The sequence below is a fragment of the Stigmatopora argus genome, chromosome 6, assembly GCF_051989625.1.
Source record: "Stigmatopora argus isolate UIUO_Sarg chromosome 6, RoL_Sarg_1.0, whole genome shotgun sequence".
NCBI lineage: Eukaryota > Metazoa > Chordata > Actinopteri > Syngnathiformes > Syngnathidae > Stigmatopora > Stigmatopora argus.
Window position 1 is genome coordinate 6,511,389 of NC_135392.1, and position 23,670 is coordinate 6,535,058.

Here is a 23,670-nt window from a genome sequence, read left to right on the forward strand (position 1 = left end):
AACCACCTCTCAAAATTATATTCATGAGAGAGAGATTTTAATATCTAAATATCTACTGTTGAAACCAGCTCTCAAAATTATATTCACCCGGGCGACCAAACGTCCGGCGACCAAACATCCAGGCGACCAAACGTCCGGCGACCAAATGTCTGGTCACGGTCAGCCTCACAGTTCTGGGGTTCTGGGTTTGTATCCAGGTTGGTCCATCCGTGTGGAGTTTGCATGTTCTCCCCGGGGCTATGTGGGTTTTTTTCCGGGTACTCCTCTTTCCTCCCACATTACAAAAACATGCATGGGCAGCTGGTGGGACACTCTAAATTGCCCCTAGGTATGAGTGTGAGCGTGAAAGGTTGTCCTTTGTCTCCTCATGCCCCGTGATTGGTTGGCCACCGATTCAGGGTGTCCCCCGCCTCAGGCCCGAAATCAGCTGGGATAGGGTCCTGCAACCCCCGCAACTCTTACGAGGATGCGCGGTGTGGAAGATGAATGAATGGTTATCTGAAAAAGTGTTCCGTTAACATATCCCTATTGAACCCAATGTTCTCCATTTTATTATTGTTACTTTAACGCATGTTTTTGTTCTTGGTTTCTGATAAAATAAAGAATTGACCTCCCAATCCCCTCCTGATCTTTTAAATAACATAACAGGTTAATTGTACATTTGAAGACTCCTGTGATACTAATTAGCGGATACACTTGGGGCCAGGCACGTCCTCAAGGTCCAATTCCTAACTTTCTATATGACTTTGCTTGTTACAGGAGCTCATCTACATGAAAATGACAATCTGATTTTCATTGATTCATTTTAATTTATGTTATTTTTCTGCACACTGTGCATTTTTTTACATCTTGATCAAAAAGGTAACCACCTGTGTTAGTGGGAGTCAATAATAGCAGCGGTTTTTGGCATGAACAAAAGAAATGCATCATAGTAATGATATTTATCGACAGGATTTACCGAATGACTCTTTTTTTATTCCAATGTGTCAATTGAATCTTAAAACTATTGCAAGCCGATTCGATCTTAAAATTGCCATTGAAAGACATCTAATTTTAATGTAAACACACCTAAAGAGCACATTTTCAAAAGTCAAATTTCATTCTCAGCATCCATTCAGGCAAAGCGGCGCTTTAATCATGCGCAAATGGAACAACCCAGGATTTAAGGGTCAAGGCATTGCATGCACGTTAGCGTGCATCTGTGCGTTTAGTTGCGTTCCACCAGGAGTATTAATGACAGCTTCATCCATGATCTCATTCAGATTGAATAAAAAAAATGACCACAAAACTAAAATTGCCATAAAAACTAAATTGCCACATCGCAGAAGATCATGTAATTGTTCCGCTTGTCACTATATCTCATTGACAAAGACAGAGGAATAAAGATGTACTATTTTAAGTCAACATTTTTACCTCTGACTTGGACAAAGCAGCATCCACATTTACCAAGCAATTTTCGAAACAGGTGCTGACAGCCACATGCCTGTTGCCGGTGGCCCCCTTTCATGACCATCCTTTGCCAATGGCACATTCAAGGGTCACATCAGATGCCAACATCGTGCTGGACAAAGACGTACGCAAAATATTTCGGTGTAAATCCCAAGAGGAAAACACAAGCTTGTTCCCTAGGCATTTTCAAGGAAAGAAAATGCAGAAAAAATACTTCAAAACACCCTCTCTTCCTGCAGTCAGGTAGAAAATGAGAGTATGAGAGGAACCGTAAGTACTTGAAGGGGCTGATAGAGCGGGAAGGGGGGTGGTAGGATATGTGATGGGGGTGGGATAACATGCTCACATGGGCAAGGCAGCATCAAAAGCCTGGCCCCACCTCCACTAAATCACACTCCTCTGCTTTCCTATCTAATATTTTACATTCAGCTTCTGGAAAAAAAGAAGGCTTCAAAGCGTATGATGCCACTTGTAATTATAATTCATTTGACAAAAGTAAAAAAACTGTAGTCTCCAAGTTGAGTTTATAATTGAACAAACCACGCATAACCTTTCTCTACTTTAATGCCAACACAGGATGCAAAACAGACTAGCAAATATCATTTCTGTGCAACTACACGACACAAAACACAAGTGGCGAATCAACACGTGTAGATCGACAATGCAACAATACCTGTGGGGACATTGTATTTTACCGCTGGTAAAAACAAAACTATTTCAGTTTAAAAAGTCATATTTAAGTGTTCTCGCTTCCACTTCATGACTGTTTCGGAATAAACGCCATCTAGTGCAACAGACGATTTCGAAATTGAACAATAACCCCCCCTGTCTATTTTATTATCTTATTACTATATGGGACGGCCTGGTGGTTTGAGTAGTTGGCAGCCAAATAGTTCTGGGGTCGAGGGTTTGATTCCATGTGGGTCCTCAGTGTGTGTAGTTTGCATGTCCCCCACAGGCTTACGTGGGTTTTCTCCAGTTTCCTCCCACATCCCAAAAACATGCTTGGTAGGCTGGTTGAACACTCGAAATTGCCCCTTGGTATGAATTTAAGGTTCTCCTGGTGTCCTGCAATTGGCCATCCACCAATTCAGGGTGTCCCCTGCCTCTTGCCCATATAGTTGCCTGGAATAGGCTCTCGTGTGAGGATAGGTGGTTAAGAAAATGAATTATTTAAGAAATATTACTAAATGTTTTATACAGTTTTACTTAATGGCTTTTGTTAGCACAGGTAGAAAATATTCTTTGCTGGGAAAAGCAACAAGTGGAAATATCAGCAGTGATATGAGCTGGCTGGATGGAGGCGGGCAGATTTAATCTCCAAGCAAAGATTAAGTATTCATGACTAGATGATCTTCCGAGTACAGCTGTCCAGTCATGTGGTGGCCGGGAGTGTGATTCAAATGCACATAAACTCTCTCGAATCCAAACATGGAAATAATCAGTGGAGGAAACTATTGTATATTCTAACCTTTGTGCATTATATTAGCTGTACTAATGTGTACGATTGATAATTAATGTGTGTTACTCAATTGAATAGTGTTTGGTTCTCTTTAGCAAGATAACCTTTGGATGACTGAAGCCATTCAATATTTAATCATTTCTTTCTCTTGTTCAACTACGAAATCTGACGTTAGTAATTTAAATGTATCTTTATTTATAAATATATATACACACACACATACATACACATATATATATATATACACATACACATACATATACACATATATACTTATATATATGTATATATGTATATGTATATATGTATGTGTATATATATACACATACATATATACATGTACATGTACATGTATGTATATGTATATATGTATGTGTATATATATACACATATACATATGTATATATATATATATACATATGTATATATATATATATATATATATATATATATATATGTATATATACACATATATATATACATATATATGTATATATATATATACATACATTAATATTCATGAACTACCAATAACATATGATTAAAGATAAATTAAGGATTTTTTTATTCAGAAATATATATAAAACTACTCTAACTAACCTTTTGGCCAATAACATATGATTAAAGATAAATTAAGGATTTTTTTATTCAGAAATATATATAAAACTACTCTAACCTTTTGGAACCTCCGCATGTGTGTGTCTCCAATTTCAGAGGAACTTGTGAATTAACTTTGTATTACTATTACGATAACAACTTTGCAGAACTAATATATATATAGTTTTTTTTTCAGTTATTGTTACCTTTGTTTCCCGCAGCCACACTGGACCTCCTGGCCCACTTGAACTCCATCTTTGCGTGTTGATTGTTGTCATCAGTCAAAAAATTCTCTTTTCTGCAATCTGAAATTCTTCACAAAGTCTTTGTGTCAAGAGATTGAAAATCAACACATTATTTCCATTCTCTAGCAACCATGCACAAAAATGACTTGAGTTGTAATTTGGAGTAGCCCACGGAAGAACTTGCCACCAAGGTGGAGATGAACCTAAAAATGTCACAATCGTCTCAACTTGCACCTATTGCCGTGCTAATTTTACTTTTGTTTGAGGGCTTCTTATCTTATCAATGGAATTTCTCCTAGCCCACTAAACTTAACCGTCCAACAAAACGAAAACTAAAAAGGAGGACGAGTTCCAAAGAGAGACAACAACCAGTAACCAGTACTTGCATTTCAAGTTTGTCAAAACCTTGGTAAAAAATAAATATATAAAATCAACGACTGCATTTTTCTTCTCACAAACTAGCACAACTAATATTTATACAATGACATACTGAAGAAGAAAAAAAACATAAAGCATAACCTCAATAGGTATTAATTAAAACATTAACACCAAAAATATTAAAGCATACAGCTGGGTTACCAAATAGAACACTAATATTGTTTAAATCTGTCTCATTTTAATAGCAAAAGCACACTCACTTGATTAGTGTTGTATCCCTTGAATTGTTAAATCCTGCTATGTACTATTGGCAGATTCTTCACTTTTGTTCTTGCTCTTGAAACAATCCTCTTCCTTCATCACCAGATCTGCCTCACTCTTCTCCTCAATGCCAAGTATCCTCTTTGAATAGGAGAGGAAGAGTCGGGAAATCATGTCAGTCAGTGTAGTATTTGGGTTTCACTCCTGAAGAACAAAAGGAGAGAATCTTTGGTATTCTTGGCCAACAAAGACAGCTGGTCAAATGCAGAGGGATCCCTCCTCGGGCCACTCCGGTTAGGGGCTGAGGGAGGGGGTTCGATGTGTCCAGACAGGCCCTCGGCCACGTCCCACAAATCTCACGGGCTCATTCCCACACCCGTTTGCCTTTCAACTGTCTCACAAAACCAGAATAACTAGTACTCACAGTGAAATGTTGTCAAGGTTATAGTTTAGACATCTTGGATCTTCCTGACGGACTTCACGCTTTTCGCCGTTTGTCAATTATGTTTTCTTTAAACACACGAAAATGCATACATATATATTATCATTATTTTGTTTTTTAAAAATTAGGAACATCATCATTTTGATGTCAAGGGACTGATCCTTTTTCAAATAATTCCCTAAAATAAGGGTGTCAGACTCAGGTTGGTTCACGGGCCGCGTTAATGTCAACTCGATTTCATGTGGGTCGGACAATTTTAGATATAATATTTAGATTTTTTTTAAATAAATTGATTAAAAGAACTGGATTATAAATCCTGAATTCAGTTTTTTAAAGATCTAAAACAATGTGTATTTTAGCTTTTTTAAATATATTTTTCGATTTTACAAAATGATTTTTGAACTAAAAACACAGAAAAAATGATTAAAAAATTACAATTATTGATTGAAAAAGGGGGAAAATCAGGAAATTTAATATACATCTATACTCTTCATTTTAATTTGATCCTAAAACAGAAAGTTGGCACTCATGATTTACTTTCCTGGGCCACACAAAATGATGCGTGGGGGCAGATTTGGCCCCCGGGCTGCCACTTTGACACCTGTGCCCTAAAATGTTGTTTTCGCCTATTTCACTGGAGTAGAACAAGAAGAATAGAAGGTTCAGGTAACATTTCTTAAGTCGTTGAGATGAGGTCAAATGAGTCAATCAGTGACCCGAGTGAATTTGACCTTTTCAAAGAAACGGAAAGGTCCCATTTTCCATGTAGTCCTCTCTGAATCAGATTTTGTGACATTTTATTCTAATTGGAAGTGACAAATTGAAATAATCCAATTCTATTTGTGGTCTTTATCCTTAATACTGAAATCTACGCAAGGTAGAGGTTTTGTATTTGTCTCTGTGTCTGTATTTTTGTGTTCAAGATAACTCCAACTCCAGAACGGATAAAGGGATTATTGCTTAAATTGCAGGATATGTTTGTAATTCAATTTTGTTTTTTGATCATGAATTAGCCCATTTTAAGGTGCTATAAAACACTACAGCTAGCAACTTTAAAATGATAGATCATATTTTGGGGCGTGGCCATTCACGAATGCATTGTTTTTGCTGGAATACTGGGAAAAAAACTGCCAGATTTTTTTTCTATATGTAAAATTACATTAGTGCAGACATATATTTTTTGGCATGGTTAGCATTTCTAAGCTCCTTTAATTAAAATGTGTAGGGTAGTTGATATGGAGAGAAGAGAACGGGTCAAAGGTCACAGAGGTCAGAAATATGGCAATGCTTTGATTTTGATTACTAAGGTAGAAGTTTGGTATCTAAGAATTCAACTTTCGTTACTTGTTGACTTCTCATGTTGGTCTATATTTTGGTAATCTATGCAGGTATGTTGGTCATATTTTTGTGTATAAAAAGGAAAAGTTTGTAAGCATTCCAATGCCTGCAATTGTACAGTTTACATTTTCAATCTTAATTTTCACTGGTGATATATTGAAACATTGCCAATACAATCCATACATAGCTGCTGCAATGTTTTTCACTTTTAGGGGCTGTAGTCTGTGAGTGCAACAAGAAAAAGAAAAACAGGTCGCCATCTTCTGGTGTGTTTGAACTAAACCTAAAACAAGTTGTTTTTGTTTGTTTGCACTTGAGATCTAGGGTCATTTGGATAAGGCCGACTTAATGAAAAGCCATTCTCTTAACGATGCAATAAGGGAAATTCAGTGTTTCTGATTACACAAACGGAAGTGATCAAACAAGAGAAAGAAAGTAAATACACGCATGTTGCACAAATTAGATGTAACTCAAATTCTGGCCTGTTAATCTGACAACTGTGTTTCCAGATATAACCTGGTTAGCGTGTCAGCCTCACAGTTCTGGGGTCCTGGGTTAAAAATCCAGGTCGGTCCACCTTGTGTGGAGTTTGCGTGTTCTGCCCGGGCCTGCGTGGGTTTTCTCCAGGTACTCTGGTTTCCTCCCACCACTAATGTTGTGTTCAGAGGCAAAAATGCCCAAGCAGCAAGTAATCCTCCCTGCAAAGGCCTAAGTGGGATGAGCTGAGTGCAAGAGTTGGATGGACAGTACATTCGACTGGAACGACTCCTCCTCTCGGTTTCATGTCACCCCGACATGATGTGGGATGGAAATGAGTGAAGGAAATCCATTTGGAGGTATTGCAGGAAACAAACTTCTCACCTGCAGGGTGGAGTATTAGAAGAAGACATCTGAAAGCAATACTGCGGAGTGGATATCTGTTGGCGTACACTTTGTCTTTTACGCATTATGGTAAGTTTGAGATCTGTGAGTGAATGATTTATAATGAGGCTGCATGCGATGGATAGACACGCACACATGATAATACACTCGTACACATACGTCCAAACATACATAAATACATACATACGTATGCCTTTTTACATTGGTGATTCTTTCTAAAGGTATCAAAACTATGAATAAACACATTGCGTTTTGTAGTTAGCAAAAAAAGTGAAATAAGGGAGAATATATTATATGGTATTCTATTTTGTCAAAGTAGCCTTTGTTTGTATTCTTTACTCTGATTACTTTTTTTTTTATACTAGTGGGATTCTCTTTTTGAGCCTCAAAAGCCAGTCATCTGAAATCGCTTTTACTTACTATGCTTTATCAGGATTAAATAGTGGAACCTCTTTCTTTATCAATTGGGTTGGGACCATTATTTGGGTATTGAATGTGGCATGTCCAAACCTTTGGCCTGTACTGTACATCCATACATACACACATATTGTCCTCACATACATTGTGTATATACATATTGCACACACATGCATACTGTATACTGTACATGCATACGGACAAAAGATAGATGCTGTTGACGGGTGGCCGTGACTAAGGTTATTTTGAGGTGCAGGGTTAGTTCCCTTTTTAGCAGGCATGTGCGCACAAGGCTTTTAATTCCTGATCCAGTTACTTAACAGAGAGGCCCTCACATGGCTACACCCACCCCATGGTAGCCAGGTAAAGCAGTCATAATCCCTGGCAGGAGGACTCTTGCAACCATTGATCACTTTCTTCGTAAACAAACCACTTTTGTGCCTTTAGCCTTATTGGTGAATTGCAATGATTTTCTCTACCTCGGATGAAGTATTCCGTTCCATCTGTGATACCCTGTTAGATGTAACCAGAAGATAGAGCATCTCCTTACCTGACTCTGCTGTTGGAACATGGCCACCGCAGCAGAAGACCCTCACTTGGGCGCGGGCCCCGATGAGGAGGACGGGTCTTTGTCGGGGTGCGACTCTGACAGCGTCCTGTCTGACGACTCTGTGCTGCCGGACTACACGGCTGGGACATCCGATGGACCGACGGCGGCCACGTTATATCAAGCTTGCGTCCGCAATGACCCAGTCTCTTTGCGGAGGGTTCTGGAGAGAGGGGTGACGAGAGAAGAGGTCATGGAGTTGGATATCAATAACTGGGTAAGGATCTAGTTGACACCTGACTTAAAAGGAAGGAACATCGATTCCATTTATGTTAGGTCACAACTTGAACTTACTCATTAGCAGCCATGGATGGTCGCAGATGAGAAATCCATTTGGACATGGTATAGACAGCTGTCAACATTCGATGGCTGCCAATGAGTTAGGCAGATGTGGCCAAACCGGTACTGTGGGTGCAGGTTTTTGTTCCAACCAATCACACTTTGACCAATGAGATTTCTGCAGAAAACAAGAAGCACCTGACTGTAATCCACTGATTGCACTTGTAGGACACCAGATTGGTGAAAAGGTGTCCTCTTGAGGTACACGGTCGATTGGTCGCCAGTCTTTTGGTCGCCGATCTTTTGGTCGCCCGGAAGGTTATTGATAATTACCATTTAAATCGTTGCTCAAAATCCCTAAATACAAATTGCGAATTACTATTTAGTCATACTTAATGCCCTAGTAATTATTAGGCTAAAGAAAAGCTCCAAATTTCCCGGACTTTTATTGTTTTTGTTGGAGAACTTGTTAAGACCCTGACTGATGTAGCTTCTTAAAGGGACAACGCATGTACACACAAACTCTTATACACTCACACGTCGGCTCAGTGAAACTGCTCATGGCCATTGTTGGCTTTTATTGATGCGTAGATTGTGTTGTTTTACCTTGTTTTGTCACCGGTCTTTTGGTCGCCCGTTGTCGTAGTCCGGGCGACCAAAAGACGGCGACCAAAAGACCGGCGACCAATCGACCGGCGACCAATCGACCGGCGACCAATCGACCGCATACGTCCTCTTGATGGGTTGGAATGAAAATCTAGACCCACTACGGCCCTTTGTGGAATAGTTGTAGCCCACCCCAGAGTTAGAGAATCTAAATTGCCTGTTAATTGTATAAATAAATTCCTTTCAACTGCTATCAACAGAATGGCTTAATGGTGGCATGCTGCAAAGGATTCATAGACATTGTTTATGGTCTTAACACCTGCCCCTATATAGACATCAATCATCAGGACAATGAAGGGAACACAGCGGTGATGATTGCATCCCAAGCAGGTAGGTCAAAATTAATCCTTTCAATACAGCCATAGCAGATGGTGGACACAATAATAGCTACGTGTGGCTGTAAAATTGACATACTAATATTTTTACATGCTTTGGATGGATGTTTTTGATTTAAAGGTCACATCAGCACAGTCATGTACCTCCTCAACTATTATCCCGGCATAGACACAGAAATAAGGGACTGCCGTGGTTTCACAGCCCTCATCAAAGCTGCGATGACGGGCCGCGATGATGTCGTTGCCGCGCTTGTGATGGCAGGTAACTTGATGAGGAGAACACATTTTCTGGTCTTCGGGGCCAGACAACTCTTACAAGGCCGCTCTGGACCAGGAGCCATTGTACTATGATGACACAGATCTTTTTGGAAAGCTGGACATTATCCCATTAACCTCTAAACGTACCGTTCCAGAATAGCCGGCCAGGCTTTTGAGCTGGCCATATTTTAAGCAAGGTAACTTTGTTTGCCCGACCGGTTTAAGGGATCCTTCTGAACATATTATCACACTAAAAGCATCCGCCTGTAATCAGCGATTTTCTAATCTGGAAGCTTGTAGATTAGCAACGGTAAATGATTAGACTGCCATTGTTTTATACAGTAAATTATCTAATTACTAGCAATACAGTGCAAGAGTTTTAGCCGTAAGTCTCGACAATTAAATTAAATTAAATTTGTGATACACGATGCACAAGGTCAAAACAAGAGTTGTGAATTTATTTGTTCAATTTTTCAAGGCCAGATTTTATGTTGAAATCCTTGGAATGAACACTAGTCAATCCCCCGGTGAACAAGTTAGAGAAAAAGAGCCAACATTTTCAACTGAGGGTCAAAGAGGCACGCCCTACGTCAGAGCCAATATGCCATATTATTTTTTAAATATAACTTATTTGTTTTTAATGGCCCCTGATGAATTTGAGTGTGTGTTAAGAGAGAATAAAAATAGGAGAAACATGAAACGAGGGAAAGAGCCACAGTATATGCAAAATATGATAAGGAGCAAAGAGCCGCATTCATTTTGGATTGGATTGCTCTCGTGTCTTTACTTTTTGAATAAAAAAAATGTATTTCAAGAGTTAGTAAATGCAGAATGCGGAAATCAATAATTGTTCAATTATCAAAATTACCAAACGTTCGGCGACCAAAAGTCCGGCGACCAAACGGCCGAGTACCATGCTTTTGACAGTCCAAACCACTTTGATTTACTCTTTCCCCTCCCATCTTGTGCAGGGGCTGACATCCAGGCCACTGACACCACCAAAGGAAGGAGTTCTCAGGACTGGGCGTTAAAAACAGGTCGCTACGAAACTCTCCATCGTCTGCGCCGCCTCAAACTGAGGCCAAAAGCCGAGCAATTCTGTGAAAGTTACCTCCCCGAGTGGCCGGAGCTCAAGCAGAGGGTGGCAAAGGCCGTGTCGGAAAAAAGCACCCGAGAAAAAATAACCCATCGCCTCAAGAGCACATTTGGATTCCGACTTCCTCGCGACCCGGAGGACAATGGTGTTTTGGACCATATGGTACGCATGACCACCTGCGTCCGCAGTCCCCTCATTTCCACCGGGTGTCGCCCGCTATGCCCCACCAGTCCCCCCGAGTTAGGCAAGCGGCGGCTGGCGGTGCCGGAGCTGATGAAGAAACACTCCGAGAGGGAACTGGAGGAAAGTTCCGTGTGCCACAGCAACGGCTCGGTCTCGCACATCATTCCCTCCATCCACTCGGTGGAGTCCATCCCCTCGGCCTGCTGCGCCAACACCGAGAGGAGGGGCAGCATCCTCTCGCTGGCCTCCACCAAGGTGGCCTCTAAGTTCATCCCCCGAAGCATGGCCAGGAGAAACAGCGTGTTCCCCTCGGGATGCATCCCTCAGATCAACATCAACAGACCCACGGAGCCCACGCCAAAGAAAGAAAAGAGGAAGAAGAAGAAGGGCGAGAAAGGCAATTTGGAACCCCCCATTTGGAGATATAAGGAAATCAAGGAAGAGAAGAAGAAGGAGAAGCGGGAGAGGGAGAAGAAGGAGAAGGAGAAAGAGAAAGAGAAAATGGAGAGAAAAAAGGACAGCTCAAAGACCAAAAAATAACACGTCTCAAGCTTTATTATTCTTTTTCAATACACAGTATATTTACTTTTTAAAATCACAGTTCCAGTACAAGAGCTACATACCGTTTAAGAACATTGTTCCAATACAACGAGAGACATTGGAACCTCTGTTTTTGATGCCGAAGGCGATATATGCGTTGGTTTTTGACCGTTTTTTTTCGCATCTGAATTTTGTCGTATTTCTTTTTGCACCCATGCAGTTTTTGTATGGTTTGAACAGTTCTCTATCAAACTTTCCCTTATTAAAATCTGGTAACCACAAAATGCATCTGATCCATGTGCTATTTTTTTTAAAAATCTTATTTAACTCCTGCCGATCGTAGAGAGGATGAATTTTTTTTCTGGAATTTATTGTGCTCTTTTTCAGGGCTTTGACTCAATATAGACCTGGATGGATGCGGATTAAGTTGCAGCGGTATTTTATGCAAAGAAAAGGCACAAATGTAATGACAACAGGATGTTATGGTTATTAGTTCATTAAAATTTATTCATAAACTTGTCATTCAATGAATAATGAAGTACAAATATGAGAATTATTATTATTTTTAGGTGGCCCAGTGGATGTTTGGTTAGTGTGTCGGCCTCACAGTTCTGGGGTTGAGGGTTCGAACCCACTGGTCACTGTGTGGAGTTTACATTTTCTCCCTGGGCTTGCATGGGTTTTCTCTGGGTGCTCTGGTTTCCTCCCACATCCCCAAAACATGCAGGGTAGGCTGGTTGAACACTCTAAATTGCCCCGAGGTATGATTGTGAGTGTGACTGATTGTCTCCTTGTGCCCTGCGATTGGTTGGCCACCAATTCAGAAGTAGCCTGGGATGGGCTCCAGCACCCCCCGCGAACCTTGAGGAGAAGCGGTTCTGAAAATAAAATAATTATCCTTACTATATTATCCAATAAAATTATTTCACGAGCACATTTCATCTCTATTTTTAATTCTACGTGACCATTTTATAAAGCTTATCTATTTCACTGGCCGTTTTCTCCAATTGCTGGATGATGCGACATGCAATTATGTCACAAACTTTGCTTGAAAAGTGAGGTTATCAGTGATTCTAAATTGACAGCATTTTTTAAATTGTTATTCTGTCATGCGTAAATCAATGTCGTTTTCCCAGCCTCGGTAGGAGGATTTCTTCATGTCATGTGTCTTGCCTTGGCTCACCTCCCGATAGCCAACTAACTTATTTAGCAAAACATGCTATGATGTCGCAAATCGCAGTCTTTTAATTGATGATGGCGAATGCACGAGCAAAACTACTGATTATCCTCAATTGCTTGGTCGTGTACAGAAGATGCGAAGGTGAGTCGCGTCTTGTTTTGTTTGTTTTTTCCTCATCGGAATCAAGAAAAAGGCGAACCATTGTGCTGCTAGCATCAGGAAGCTAGTTTAGCTAGCCCTGTCACAAGATTGGAACAGAAAGCTAGCTATCTCCTTGTTTTTCCACACCGATGACTGTCTAACATGCTTCGCTAGGGCATTTCTGTTGTTTTAAAAACACAAATTGTGACGTTTGCCAACGTTGTTCGTATCAGCAGAAATGTTTATATCTTATAGAAGCCATGAGATTCTGGTATACAGGCGACTAATAAATTACTTACCCGTGGAGACGTTTTGTTGAGTGTATAGTGAACAGCGCCTAATGATTTCAAATAAGAAACGTGGTTTCATGTTTTGAACTTCAATCGAGCAAGATCAGTCATTTCTTAAACAACTTGTGCTCTTTTGCCATCCTGTATGGTCAGTTGTTTCTTGCAAAGGGTTCACGATGCTTTTAAATTTACATAATACAGAAAATTATGAATACATTACATTCTCTTATGCATGTTATTAAAATCTACATAAGTATACACGGTAGGATGTACAACAAACAATGCATTTTTATTACTATTTTGCATGGACTGTTAAAGGCCGGAATCCATTATTCAGAAATCATGTGCCATGTGGAAATACATAATTGCAAAGTACCGTCACTTGCAAGATATGCAAGTCTATCCTGAAATACAATAAAAGCCCATGTAAAATACTACGCTTAAGGCTTGTCCTGTTTTGATGGTGATGTGATTTTCCATATCACTTATCTTCACAAGAGTCACGGGGGGTGCAGGAGCCTAACTAACCCTGTCCACTATAGACAGCAGGCGGACGTGCCAACCACTAAACCACCGTGCCACCTTATTGAATTGAATTTCATCAAAGTTGGTTATCACACTGGTTATTTACAGTGAAATGGTCATTGACAAAAATTGCATTTACCTGCTAGTGTTAGGATTAAGAGGAAGACATCCCCAAACTAAAAGGAGAACAACTACTGTAATAGATTGCAGTTTTCCTCCCTTTTTTGCAATCACATATACACTTTTTCTGACAGTATCATAAATAGGCAACCAGGGAGTCTCGAGAGACCTGCTGATGTCATTTGGTTTGAACTCCCTGGCATCTTGTGACTCAATTGGGCGGTTCAGCTTTTCGTCATGACTCCTTTTTGCTTCACAGGTCTTGTGTGCAACTGCACCACCGCACTGTGCAGGAAGGCGGGCTTCCGGTGTGAGACAGACGGGGCCTGCATGGCCTCCATGTCCCTCATCGACGGTCAAGAGCATCATGTTCGTACGTGTATCAACAAAGACAAACTTGAACCTCCAGGAAAGCCTTTTTACTGTCTCGGTACAGAGGGGCTAGTCAACATACACTGTTGCTACACCGACTACTGTAACAGCATTGACCTCAAAGTGCCATCTGGTGAGAACAAAACCGCTCAAGAAACCTCCGTTTAGTGCGGTCGGGAGACTCCAGTACCATGCAAAAGAGAGAAATCTGTGTTATAGAAAGGCCTTTAAACATGTAAAAAAATACAAACCAAACCAAAAGGTACAGATGCTATAAAAACTGAATGCAAGGAAGTGGTAGTCCCAAATTTCATCACACCATTTTAAGACAGTGTCAATTCAAAAACTACAGTAATCCCTCGAATCGTGCGGTTAATGTAGACCAGACATGGCCGCGATAATCGAAAAATCGCAAAGTAGGGTCACCCCTATTATAACTTTTTTTTTCTTTAGTGCTGAGTCCTAGTAGCAAAAGTGGCTCAAAAGTTTCAGCATGGATTTTCACATTTTTATGAACTTTAAAAAACTATTTAAAGAATTAATAATAGTGGAAAAAATCGTGAAGTAGTGAATTCGCGATAAGGGAAGACGCGATAATTGAGGGATTACTGTAGTTTATTTCTTTGTTTGACAACTAAACCACTTATATTTAAGGGTCATCTTATAAAAATGGTGTATGCTTCATTTTCAACTAAATATTTTCAAATCTGCAAGACAGAGGAAAAAGTAGTCAGGGTCGTTATTTTGCTGTTTGTGGCAGAACTCGGTCCGTCCTGTAATTGTACTAAGTACTAATTTGCAAGTGATGAATATAACATTAAGTCATAAGGATGAGTGATGCGGGAGTTTTTGCATCCCATATTAAGCTCATTTTTCTTTAGGGACCACCCAGTCCGGACCCGATGAAGGGTTATGGCCAGGTGGGACATGGGGGCTGGTGGAATTGGTGGCTGTGATAGCGGGGCCGCTGCTGCTGCTTTGTCTACTCCTGGTGCTGGGTGTGTTTCTGTGTCATGACCAGCGGAGGGTCGGCAGCCACAGACACAGGCTCGAGGTGGAAGACCCCTCCTGCGACAACCTTTACATGCCCAACGACAGGAGCCTGCAGGACTTCATTTACGATCTGTCAACATCTGGGTCTGGCTCAGGTCAGGAGAAAAGTGTCACTACCTAATCGCTTTCATGCGTGGTGTTCGCAACGTTTTTCTCTGTTCTTCTCAGGCCTGCCGCTGTTTGTCCAAAGGACCGTAGCCAGAACAATTGTCCTCCAAGAAGTCATCGGAAAGGGGCGATTTGGCGAAGTGTGGCGAGGACGTTGGCGGGGTGGCGACGTGGCGGTGAAGATTTTCTCATCCAGAGAAGAGCGCTCCTGGTTTCGTGAAGCTGAAATCTATCAGACCATCATGATACGCCACGAGAACATCCTGGGCTTTATAGCGGCTGACAACAAAGGTTCACATCTTTCCTGACATGCATTTAGAAAGAGAAAGAAAATGATGGATAATGTTTTTGTCCTTAACAGGGGAACCCCCCAAAATTGTTCAATGTAAAAAAAAAACTAAAATCTGGACTAAATGAGCAGGTATATTTCAAAAGGAGTGGTACAATAGGTCATTTTAGCTTTACACTTGATTGGCTTGATGTGTTTTGGACAGTTTGACAAAATAATCAGTTATTCCACTAATCAATGATTGATTGTCTTTTTTTGGAGTAGACAATGGCACGTGGACTCAGCTATGGTTGGTGTCCGACTACCACGAGTACGGCTCCCTTTTTGACTACCTGAACCGCTACTCCGTCACTGCTGAAGGGATGATCAAATTGGCCCTGACGGCAAGCAGTGGCCTGGCACATCTGCACATGGAGATCCTTGGAACACAAGGTGCACCACTTCAGAAAACATGCACTCTGTTTCCTGCACGAGCTCTGCTGACCTCACTTGGACTACTTATTTATTCATTTCTTATTTATTCATTATTCATTTCTCTGTTTGTTGTTATGTGTGCACTACGTGGTGAAAGCTTTAAATCTCACTATACTTGTATAATGACAATAAAAGCATTCAATTCAGTACAATAATACAAAACACTATTGAAAAATAATGAGGTCTCCAAAAGTTTAGTATTAATAACGAATATTGTCAAATTCACGTATCAACGTCTGCAGGAAAGCCGGGCATCGCCCACCGAGACCTGAAATCCAAGAACATCCTTGTAAAGAAGAACTGCACCTGCGCCATTGCGGATTTGGGTTTAGCTGTCCGTCACGACGCCGTCAGCGACACTATCGACATCGCCCCGAACCAGAGAGTGGGAACCAAGAGGTGAGTCGACCATGGCAAATTCTTCGACTTGGTACAAAACAAAATAACCAACGATTTTTCCCTCCTCACAGGTACATGGCTCCAGAAGTCCTGGACGGGACGATCAACATGAGGCACTTTGACTCGTTCAAATGTGCTGACATTTACGCTTTGGGGCTTGTCTACTGGGAGATTGCGCGACGCTGTAACAGCGGAGGTGAAACAAGATGTTTTTTTTCGGGACCTTTGTGGCCATAGCGCCATTCTGTCTTTTATTTATTATTATTTTAATGCTAACTAGGTATCCATGAAGAATATCAGCTGCCCTACTACGACCTGGTGCCCTCCGACCCTTCAGTGGAAGACATGAAAAAGGTGGTGTGTGACCAAAAGACACGACCCAACATCTCAAACTGGTGGCAGAGCTACGAGGTAATGACAAAAGCAAATTGACAACTCCCCCTTCGCGGTCCTGACGGAATGTACATATTCCAAGTTTTTTCTCTTTCTTAATGAAATCTGCTTTCCCTTCCACTCCAGGCTTTGCGGGTTATGGGCAAAATAATGAGGGAATGTTGGTACGCCAATGGTGCCGCCCGCTTGACTGCCCTACGCATCAAAAAGAGCTTGTCCCAGCTTAGTGTCAAAGAGGACATCAAAGTCTGAACTGAGCATAGCCAAGCGTCACCCCATGACGCTAGCCTTCCTCAGACGCACTACAATGTGACACTGTCTCAGCGACGACTGCAAAGTCGGTAGCTTTGCGAGGATTTCGACGCACTTGATTCCTGACAAACCCTACCTCGTCTACCCACAACCTTTTCCACGTCAAGACAAGTAAACCCGGCGAAGCAATCGATGACAGTGAATGTATAACATTGAAAACAAATGTGGAGTCGTTCCAAGAAAGTGTTTTCACAGTGATGTCCACAGCCAAATGACCAATAGTACCTGGCTCTCCCTTCAGGTCATCAAAAACAGACTGTCCAAGTGTATGCACTGCCCACAACAACACACATTGACGACATCGTATTGCCATAGTAGTCAATGATGCACCCAAATCCAAGTTTCAGGTCAATACTTTGTTTTAAGTGTTTTTTCAACATCTCATAAATGTTCGTTCACAGGTGAAGAGGCTTTTTCCTATCAGGGACCATTTAGTTTCACCCTCCCCCCTCAAATTCCCAAGACCCAGACAGAGTGGTGGATAAATATCTTAAGGTTTGTAACAATGGCATGTCAGTCATGCCACTAAAATGTCTTACAGACCACAGTCTAGATGAAAAATCTGATTTTATGCTTCTAATTTATGAGCATATTTATGTGGAGCACCCCTTTTAAAAGAATAATTCTCAGAAATTCTTCAGAGAACAGATGCACTTTGCCTTTTGCTGTAACATGTATTGTTATTTATATATTTGTCTGCTAAGGAGCACCCCCCCCCACCCCCCAAAAAACACCTCGTGTTACTGCTGACCTCGCTGCATGACTCGTACTATTTTTATTTAACATGAGTCACCTCAGCTCTCACAGTCATCTGTGAAAAGAAATGCTAATGCTGACTACTGTACACTATGTATCTGTATTGATCTCATGCACTGTAAACACTTGCTAGTTATATATTTAAGCATCCAAGGCAGGGGTCTCCAAACTATTCCACAAAGGGCAACATTAGGAGCAAATGACACCATTTCACCAATCTGGTAAGTGTAATCAATTGATTGCAGTCAGTAATTGTTGCGGGATCAAAAACAGGACTTAGTGACCCTTGAGGATCAGTTTGGCGACCCCATTGGTGCCAACTCTGGTCCTTGAGGGCCCCTATCCAGTGCCTCTTCCAACACACCTGAATCAAATGATCAATTACTCAATCAAATGGTCACCTGTGCAGAAGATTGATAACGATCCTGATTATTTGATTCAGGTGTGTTGGTGGAGGGAGACATAGAAAAAAACACTGGATAGGGGCCCTTGAGGACCAGAGTTTGGCAACCCTGGTTTAGGGCAATAAGGTTTGGTCCAATTGCAGTTGCCTTATATATATATAATGTAAATATGCTTTGCCCATTTGAGGCAAGATAGTATGTTTTGTGATGTCTGTGTCGCTTCAGCACACGGAACCTCATATACAATGACATACAACAAACAATGTCTCAAAGAACATTTATTGCTCTTTACATTTGACGGCAGTTAAATACAAAAACCGCACTTCCAGACTTTCAAATCATTAAGTCTAACTTTTTCTTTGCTTATCCCAGAAGGAAAAACAATGCTAAACATATCAAATGTAACATAAATAAAAGCAGATTTTTTTAATTTTTTTTTTTAAAGGTGACAAAAATGAAAAATGCCAAAGATATAGGTTCGGCCATTTCTATTAAAGTGATAGACCTCTTCCCAAAGCGCCGTCAAGAGTAATATTTATCCCTTTTAATATTACAGTAGTATGCGTGACACAAGTAATATATGTAATCTTGGTATTTAGATGTAAAAAGTTAAAAACTGACGCACAATGCCAGCATAGAGTGTCATAATTATTCTAAATCTGTCTATGGAAGCAGGATGCACAGTTAGCAGTTAAGATGACAGCTTTGTAAGGCTTTTCATTTGCAACTTAACACATCACACTGCCTTGAACATAGTTCAATTCATACTTATTTAGGTTCAGGACAAATTATTCAGCATCGTGTTTGTGTATTGATATTAACACAGAGTTTGGAAGAAAACAAGTCAAATCAACTTAGATGCCAATTCAAATATATCAACCGCTCAACAAAGAGGATAGTTGATTGCCCTACCCAATCTTACCATTACAAGAGTGTGTTTTAGCTGGTAACTATTGATTAATCATAAAAAGAGCATCCTTGTAGTGCTATTGCATCTTTCTTGGCTACCTGCTGATGCAGAATTTGGCTCCACTGAAAGGAATTGTGCTGCTGTTGCTGAATTACCTCAACATTCTATTGCCCACTTCATAAAACCCGCAGATGAAGAAAGGTGAATAGGAAAGATGGAGCAATGATCATTGATTCATCTCACTGTCAAAGGCTCTTCCCTCAAAGTCACCTTTTTCTCCCTTTGACCTGGCCTCCACTCCTGAGTGAATAATAGCCATCTCATGCGCTGCCTAAAGACAGAAAAATCAAACCGTTATCTCCGAGTTCATCTCAATTTACCGTGCGGTCAAACCCTTGGCTTACCCTCCTCTCGATCAGTAAGCACGAGCGCCTGGAGGATATCCGAGAGGGAGACGATACCCTTCACCACATCCTGCTCGTCTACAACCACCAACCTGTGCACCTGTGGTGAGCACGACGGAATTCTTTACCTTGGCCACTCGGACTCAACGAGTCGGGGCCAAAAAGCCGATGGCTAGATGTTTTGTCTTCGGCGGATCTCACCTCGGCCTCCACCAATCTGTTGATGATGGCCTCCAGGGTCTCGTGGCGATTGCAGGTCAAGACCCCTTCAAAGTACTGAGAGCGGTGCTGCAAGGCTTTGGTCACGGTCAAGTCCAGATTGTTGTAAGTCTTCTCTGCTGCCAAGTTCTAAAATGAGCAAAAGAGAGTCATACTGATGTCAAATAAAATGATTTTAGAGTGAAATGGCGCAAATTGTTCATTCACTTCCATCAATAGCGACTAAGCTGTTCATTAAGGGTTTGTACAACCCTAAGCCACTTGCAAAATTGAAGGAATCTCAACAATGCTTTATAATTCTTAAAATTAAGAGCATTATGCCAATGTGCAATACAAAGTAATAGTGAACAGCCGATTTATATGGGACAGATTATTCGGATGGGAATTGTGCACTTTTTATTCATTGGCTAAACTGATGAAAAGACCAATAAAGTCATGTGTCAGGAAATTTTTGGAGAACACATTAGCATCAGAATTTGTTCCCAAATGCCTCAACACCGTAATCCATCTAAAACAATAAAAAATATAAATTAAATGTTAGATCTAAATGGGAAAATGTTAAATAAACATGGAGTACTGTGAACTTACAATGACATCAAACTTGGAGTAAATGTCTACCACTCGACCTGCACAAGAGAGAAGGAGTCAGAAAATCATTATACTATATTCATTTTTTTCAAAAATAAAATCATGACAGAGCATGTTAAACATATGGAAAAAAGATGGTCATGCCATTGTTTAACTGCATTAGATTATGGAGATATTGTTTACCTGCATGTTGCTCTACATCAGTGTTTTCAAGCACTTTTCTAATATTTATATAAAGAATTTACCAACAACTTCATTATTCAAATAATTGGAAAGATCATATTTTAATTATTATAACAAATATTATTGGACACTCTTCTAAAGCAGTGTTTCTTTTTTATTTTTACCCCAAGTACCACCTGCAAAAAAATAAGCCATTATTTATGCAGACATAAAATATGGGGGGAAAAAGCACTTTAAGTCATTCACTACAAAAGATGTAGAAATCATATTTGGTTTGTTTTTATGGCAAAAAAGTAGAAACAAACTTTTTTATATTATATTGTGGCGCATGATAGAAGGAGAATGAGTCCTAATTATTAAATGTTAACGTATTGCGTGTTCTTAACGGTTGTTGTCAAATGCATTTGAGAATCACCCATAGAACCCGACCCCTAACCTTTGACCTCTGCCCTTTCCATCCAATGCCATGTTAATAAGTGCCAGGTTGAGTTGCTAAGTGATCACATGAGCTTGGCACGGCAGGACCTTTGACATTGAACAATGTTTTCCCAAGCAGTTCACCAACCTTTGTCATCCACCACGGGGAGCGCAGACACTCGCTGTTCTACAAAAATACCCAGCGCCGTGTAGAGAGGAGTGTCCGTGCTCACCACTGCGATGTTTTGGAATGTCCCTATGTTCAGCTCCTCCAAAGTTTGAGCCAGGAACGTCGGTTTCGGCATCTCCGATATCTGAAAACAATAGCAGACAGTCATTCCCACAGAAATGTTCAAGTCGGAAAACCTTCGTGGCATTTCACTTTGGAGGTTCTAATTGGAAGTTAGTATGGCAGAAAACGGTCAAAAGGGACTTACAAAGAGCTTCAAAAATTTTAGGATCCGCTTGTGTGTGAGAATGTAGAGAGTGTTTCCCGTCAGCGGGTCGATGACTGGCAGTCGGTGGATCTTGTTCTTGAGAAGCGAAGATACGGCGTCATACAAGCTGAAAGATAGTAGGAAGGAAGAGAGATGTATATTTGGTGGTGGTATGATTGGACGTGCAAATGGTTGTCTGTCTCTCTGCGTGCCCTTCCCTAATAATTTTCCAAGGTATCATTTTGTACTCAGAATCACCAGATCCTCAAATGATCGTCCCTACTTTGAATGTATGATGAAATAAATGAAACAAATTCAGCAACAAATGTGTAAGAGGGAGAATGCAATCAAAGATTGGAAAAACAAACCTGGCATTGGGTGAGATGCTAACCAAGGGTTTGAAAGAGTCTTGAAGATAAAGCTCTGATTAAAGATAAAACACAAAATCATTAACTTATTGAGTATAAAACCAAATAGATGAAAATGTCAGAGAAAAGGCAAACCTCTCCATGTTTCTATTTTATGCTCTTCCAACTCATAAATCTGGACCTGAAAATAAATTAAAAGCAATTAAAATTCAGTGAATAAACATGTATTTCACTTAAATTCCACACCTTAATACTTTTGAGCTTACCAGTGGAGATTTATAGTAGCGATGAAGGATATTTATAAAATCAGTGATGGTAAGCATGCCTGTTGAAAGCATCAAGTAATTTTTATTTTTCTCTTTCTTAAAGAAATGTCGTGATAACGTAAATACTCTTACCGACAAAGCACTGCTTGTTACTGTCCCATAGGGGCGCTGCTCTCACCCCATTGGAAACAAGTGCAAAAAATGCCTTCTTGACCTGTGAAATTAAAGGTTACAAACAATATACTTTTCCCCAAAACTTCAAATGAAATCATTTTCATTCTCTTATATACTCCCGTCAAAATAGCCCACAGATGAGCAATGAAAAAACTTTTCTAGAACATGTAAAGACTTGAATAAGATGTTATCTGACCTGGAGCGACGTGTCAAAAACAACTAATTTGGAGCTGGTGGGTACGAGGTCATAACAGCGATGGGACTTCATGAACCTGGTGTAAACATTGTGCTCAGGGTCTGAAAGGAAGAGTGAGAGATGACTAACGGTTTGATCATTCTAATAAAATTCTAAATTATGTGACTTACCCTCGATGAGTGGATCCTTTTTGCTCTCAAGCTCCTCAACAGTTGATGCAATCTAAAAGAAAGAGTCGCATCTCGTAAAGTCACTTTTTACAGGCTGGTTGCAGTCTGTCAAATCAGCACTCAAGTAGTTGTTCTTCTTGTGGACACCAACTTTAAAGTCCCATTTCTCAGTCATTTGTGAACCGATTGTTTTGAAACTTGGTAGCCACGTGGTTTGGGCTAATATCAAACGATCCGTAAGGATTTTTGGGTGTATTTTATTCTTGCGGTAGTTAGGAGTTAGCCTGTAGGGGGCATATGCGTTCATCATCCCAGCCTTTAGCTTGTAGTGTACTATAACACACGTGTGCTTTTGGCCAAGTGTCTTAATTTAGATCTGCTAAGAATTACTAATTAACTGTACGTTAGCAGTAACGACTAACATATTGCACACTTGATGTATGAACAGGTGAACACTCTTGAGACCAATTTCCAAACAAATCGGACTCATTTCATTAATTCAGACTCATTTTGAGAGAATCTTTTAGTTTTGTTGAACCTGTAACAATCACAATCAAAGTCTATCTTACTATAATTTTTACGTAGAAAATTATTTACTGAGTTTCACATAGGCACTGTTTTCATAGCAGGCCACTTATTTTGAAAAGTACGTTTGGTCAAGCTATTTACTTTTAGATTTGCCCAAGTAAGCAACACGATCTTTATAAGGAAAGTGACTCATTTTATCCGACAAGCCTAAAACAGACACAAAAGATCTCATTTTAGCCACATAAATGTAAAAGAGAGGTCACAATACTGGCTAGCAACTTCGCAATGTATTCTACTTGGTTGTTTAGCATCGATGCTATTAGCAGGTTCCGGATCTTCGCAAAAGATGAGTTGGGACAAGGTTAAATTGGTTGAAAAGGAAAAGACGTAAAAGTTAGTGGCTGTACTCACACACTCCATGTTCCATTCGTGGTGTCACGTCACCTCCACAACCAGCCGGGTCGTTTGACAAACTACAAGCGGCTCGCAAATCCGGCGCTTCCGCTACGAGCACAATGAGAGAATCCTGATTGGCTGGTAGTGCGGCAGCCAATTACCG

The 23,670-nt window shown here is 40.5% G+C and overlaps 4 protein-coding genes across 8 annotated transcripts in view; 2 read left to right on the forward strand and 2 right to left on the reverse strand.

The window, feature by feature from the left end:
• Positions 1-13,073, reverse strand: part of arhgef25b (Rho guanine nucleotide exchange factor (GEF) 25b) — a 22,896-nt gene extending 9,823 nt beyond the window's left edge. The window contains exons 1-4 of one of the 4 annotated variants that reach the window (XM_077602663.1): positions 13,056-13,073; positions 8,022-8,241; positions 4,392-4,596; positions 3,715-3,821 (exon numbers count right to left, since the gene is read on the reverse strand). In XM_077602663.1, the coding sequence (XP_077458789.1) occupies positions 3,715-3,763 (49 nt within the window). In that variant the 5' untranslated portion in view covers positions 3,764-3,821; positions 4,392-4,596; positions 8,022-8,241; positions 13,056-13,073. Of the gene's footprint in view, positions 1-1,413; positions 1,739-3,714; positions 3,822-4,391; positions 4,597-8,021; positions 8,242-8,372; positions 8,479-13,055 lie in introns of those variants that run through there. The other 3 variants (XM_077602660.1, XR_013300577.1, XM_077602659.1) reach the window with 3 other exon arrangements.
• On the forward strand, positions 6,878-11,721 carry ankrd33ab (ankyrin repeat domain 33Ab). Of its 2 annotated transcripts, XM_077602665.1 has the most exons (5): positions 6,878-7,123; positions 7,992-8,295; positions 9,224-9,353; positions 9,480-9,620; positions 10,588-11,721. In XM_077602665.1, exons 2-5 carry the CDS (start codon positions 8,041-8,043, stop codon positions 11,433-11,435), a joined length of 1,374 nt encoding a protein of 457 aa, XP_077458791.1. In that variant the 5' UTR covers positions 6,878-7,123; positions 7,992-8,040; the 3' UTR covers positions 11,436-11,721. The 2 variants fall into 2 exon arrangements, with proteins under 2 accessions (XP_077458791.1, XP_077458792.1); XM_077602666.1 differs by lacking the exon at positions 6,878-7,123 and having other exon boundaries at positions 7,808-8,295.
• LOC144075532 (activin receptor type-1B-like) lies at positions 12,428-19,174 on the forward strand. The gene is made up of 9 exons (XM_077602664.1): positions 12,428-12,756; positions 13,951-14,196; positions 14,945-15,211; positions 15,285-15,515; positions 15,778-15,945; positions 16,230-16,386; positions 16,458-16,582; positions 16,667-16,797; positions 16,906-19,174. The coding sequence occupies exons 1-9, from the start codon at positions 12,687-12,689 to the stop codon at positions 17,029-17,031; spliced, it is 1,521 nt and encodes a 506-aa protein (XP_077458790.1). The 5' UTR covers positions 12,428-12,686; the 3' UTR covers positions 17,032-19,174.
• On the reverse strand, positions 18,512-23,670 carry prkag1 (protein kinase, AMP-activated, gamma 1 non-catalytic subunit). Its single transcript, XM_077602670.1, has 13 exons — positions 23,523-23,670; positions 22,584-22,635; positions 22,414-22,514; positions 22,176-22,257; positions 22,044-22,102; positions 21,913-21,958; positions 21,778-21,832; positions 21,410-21,536; positions 21,121-21,286; positions 20,373-20,410; positions 19,767-19,913; positions 19,566-19,665; positions 18,512-19,492 (listed from the first exon to the last, which is right to left on the reverse strand). Exons 1-13 carry the CDS (start codon positions 23,529-23,531, stop codon positions 19,482-19,484), a joined length of 993 nt encoding a protein of 330 aa, XP_077458796.1. The 5' UTR covers positions 23,532-23,670; the 3' UTR covers positions 18,512-19,481.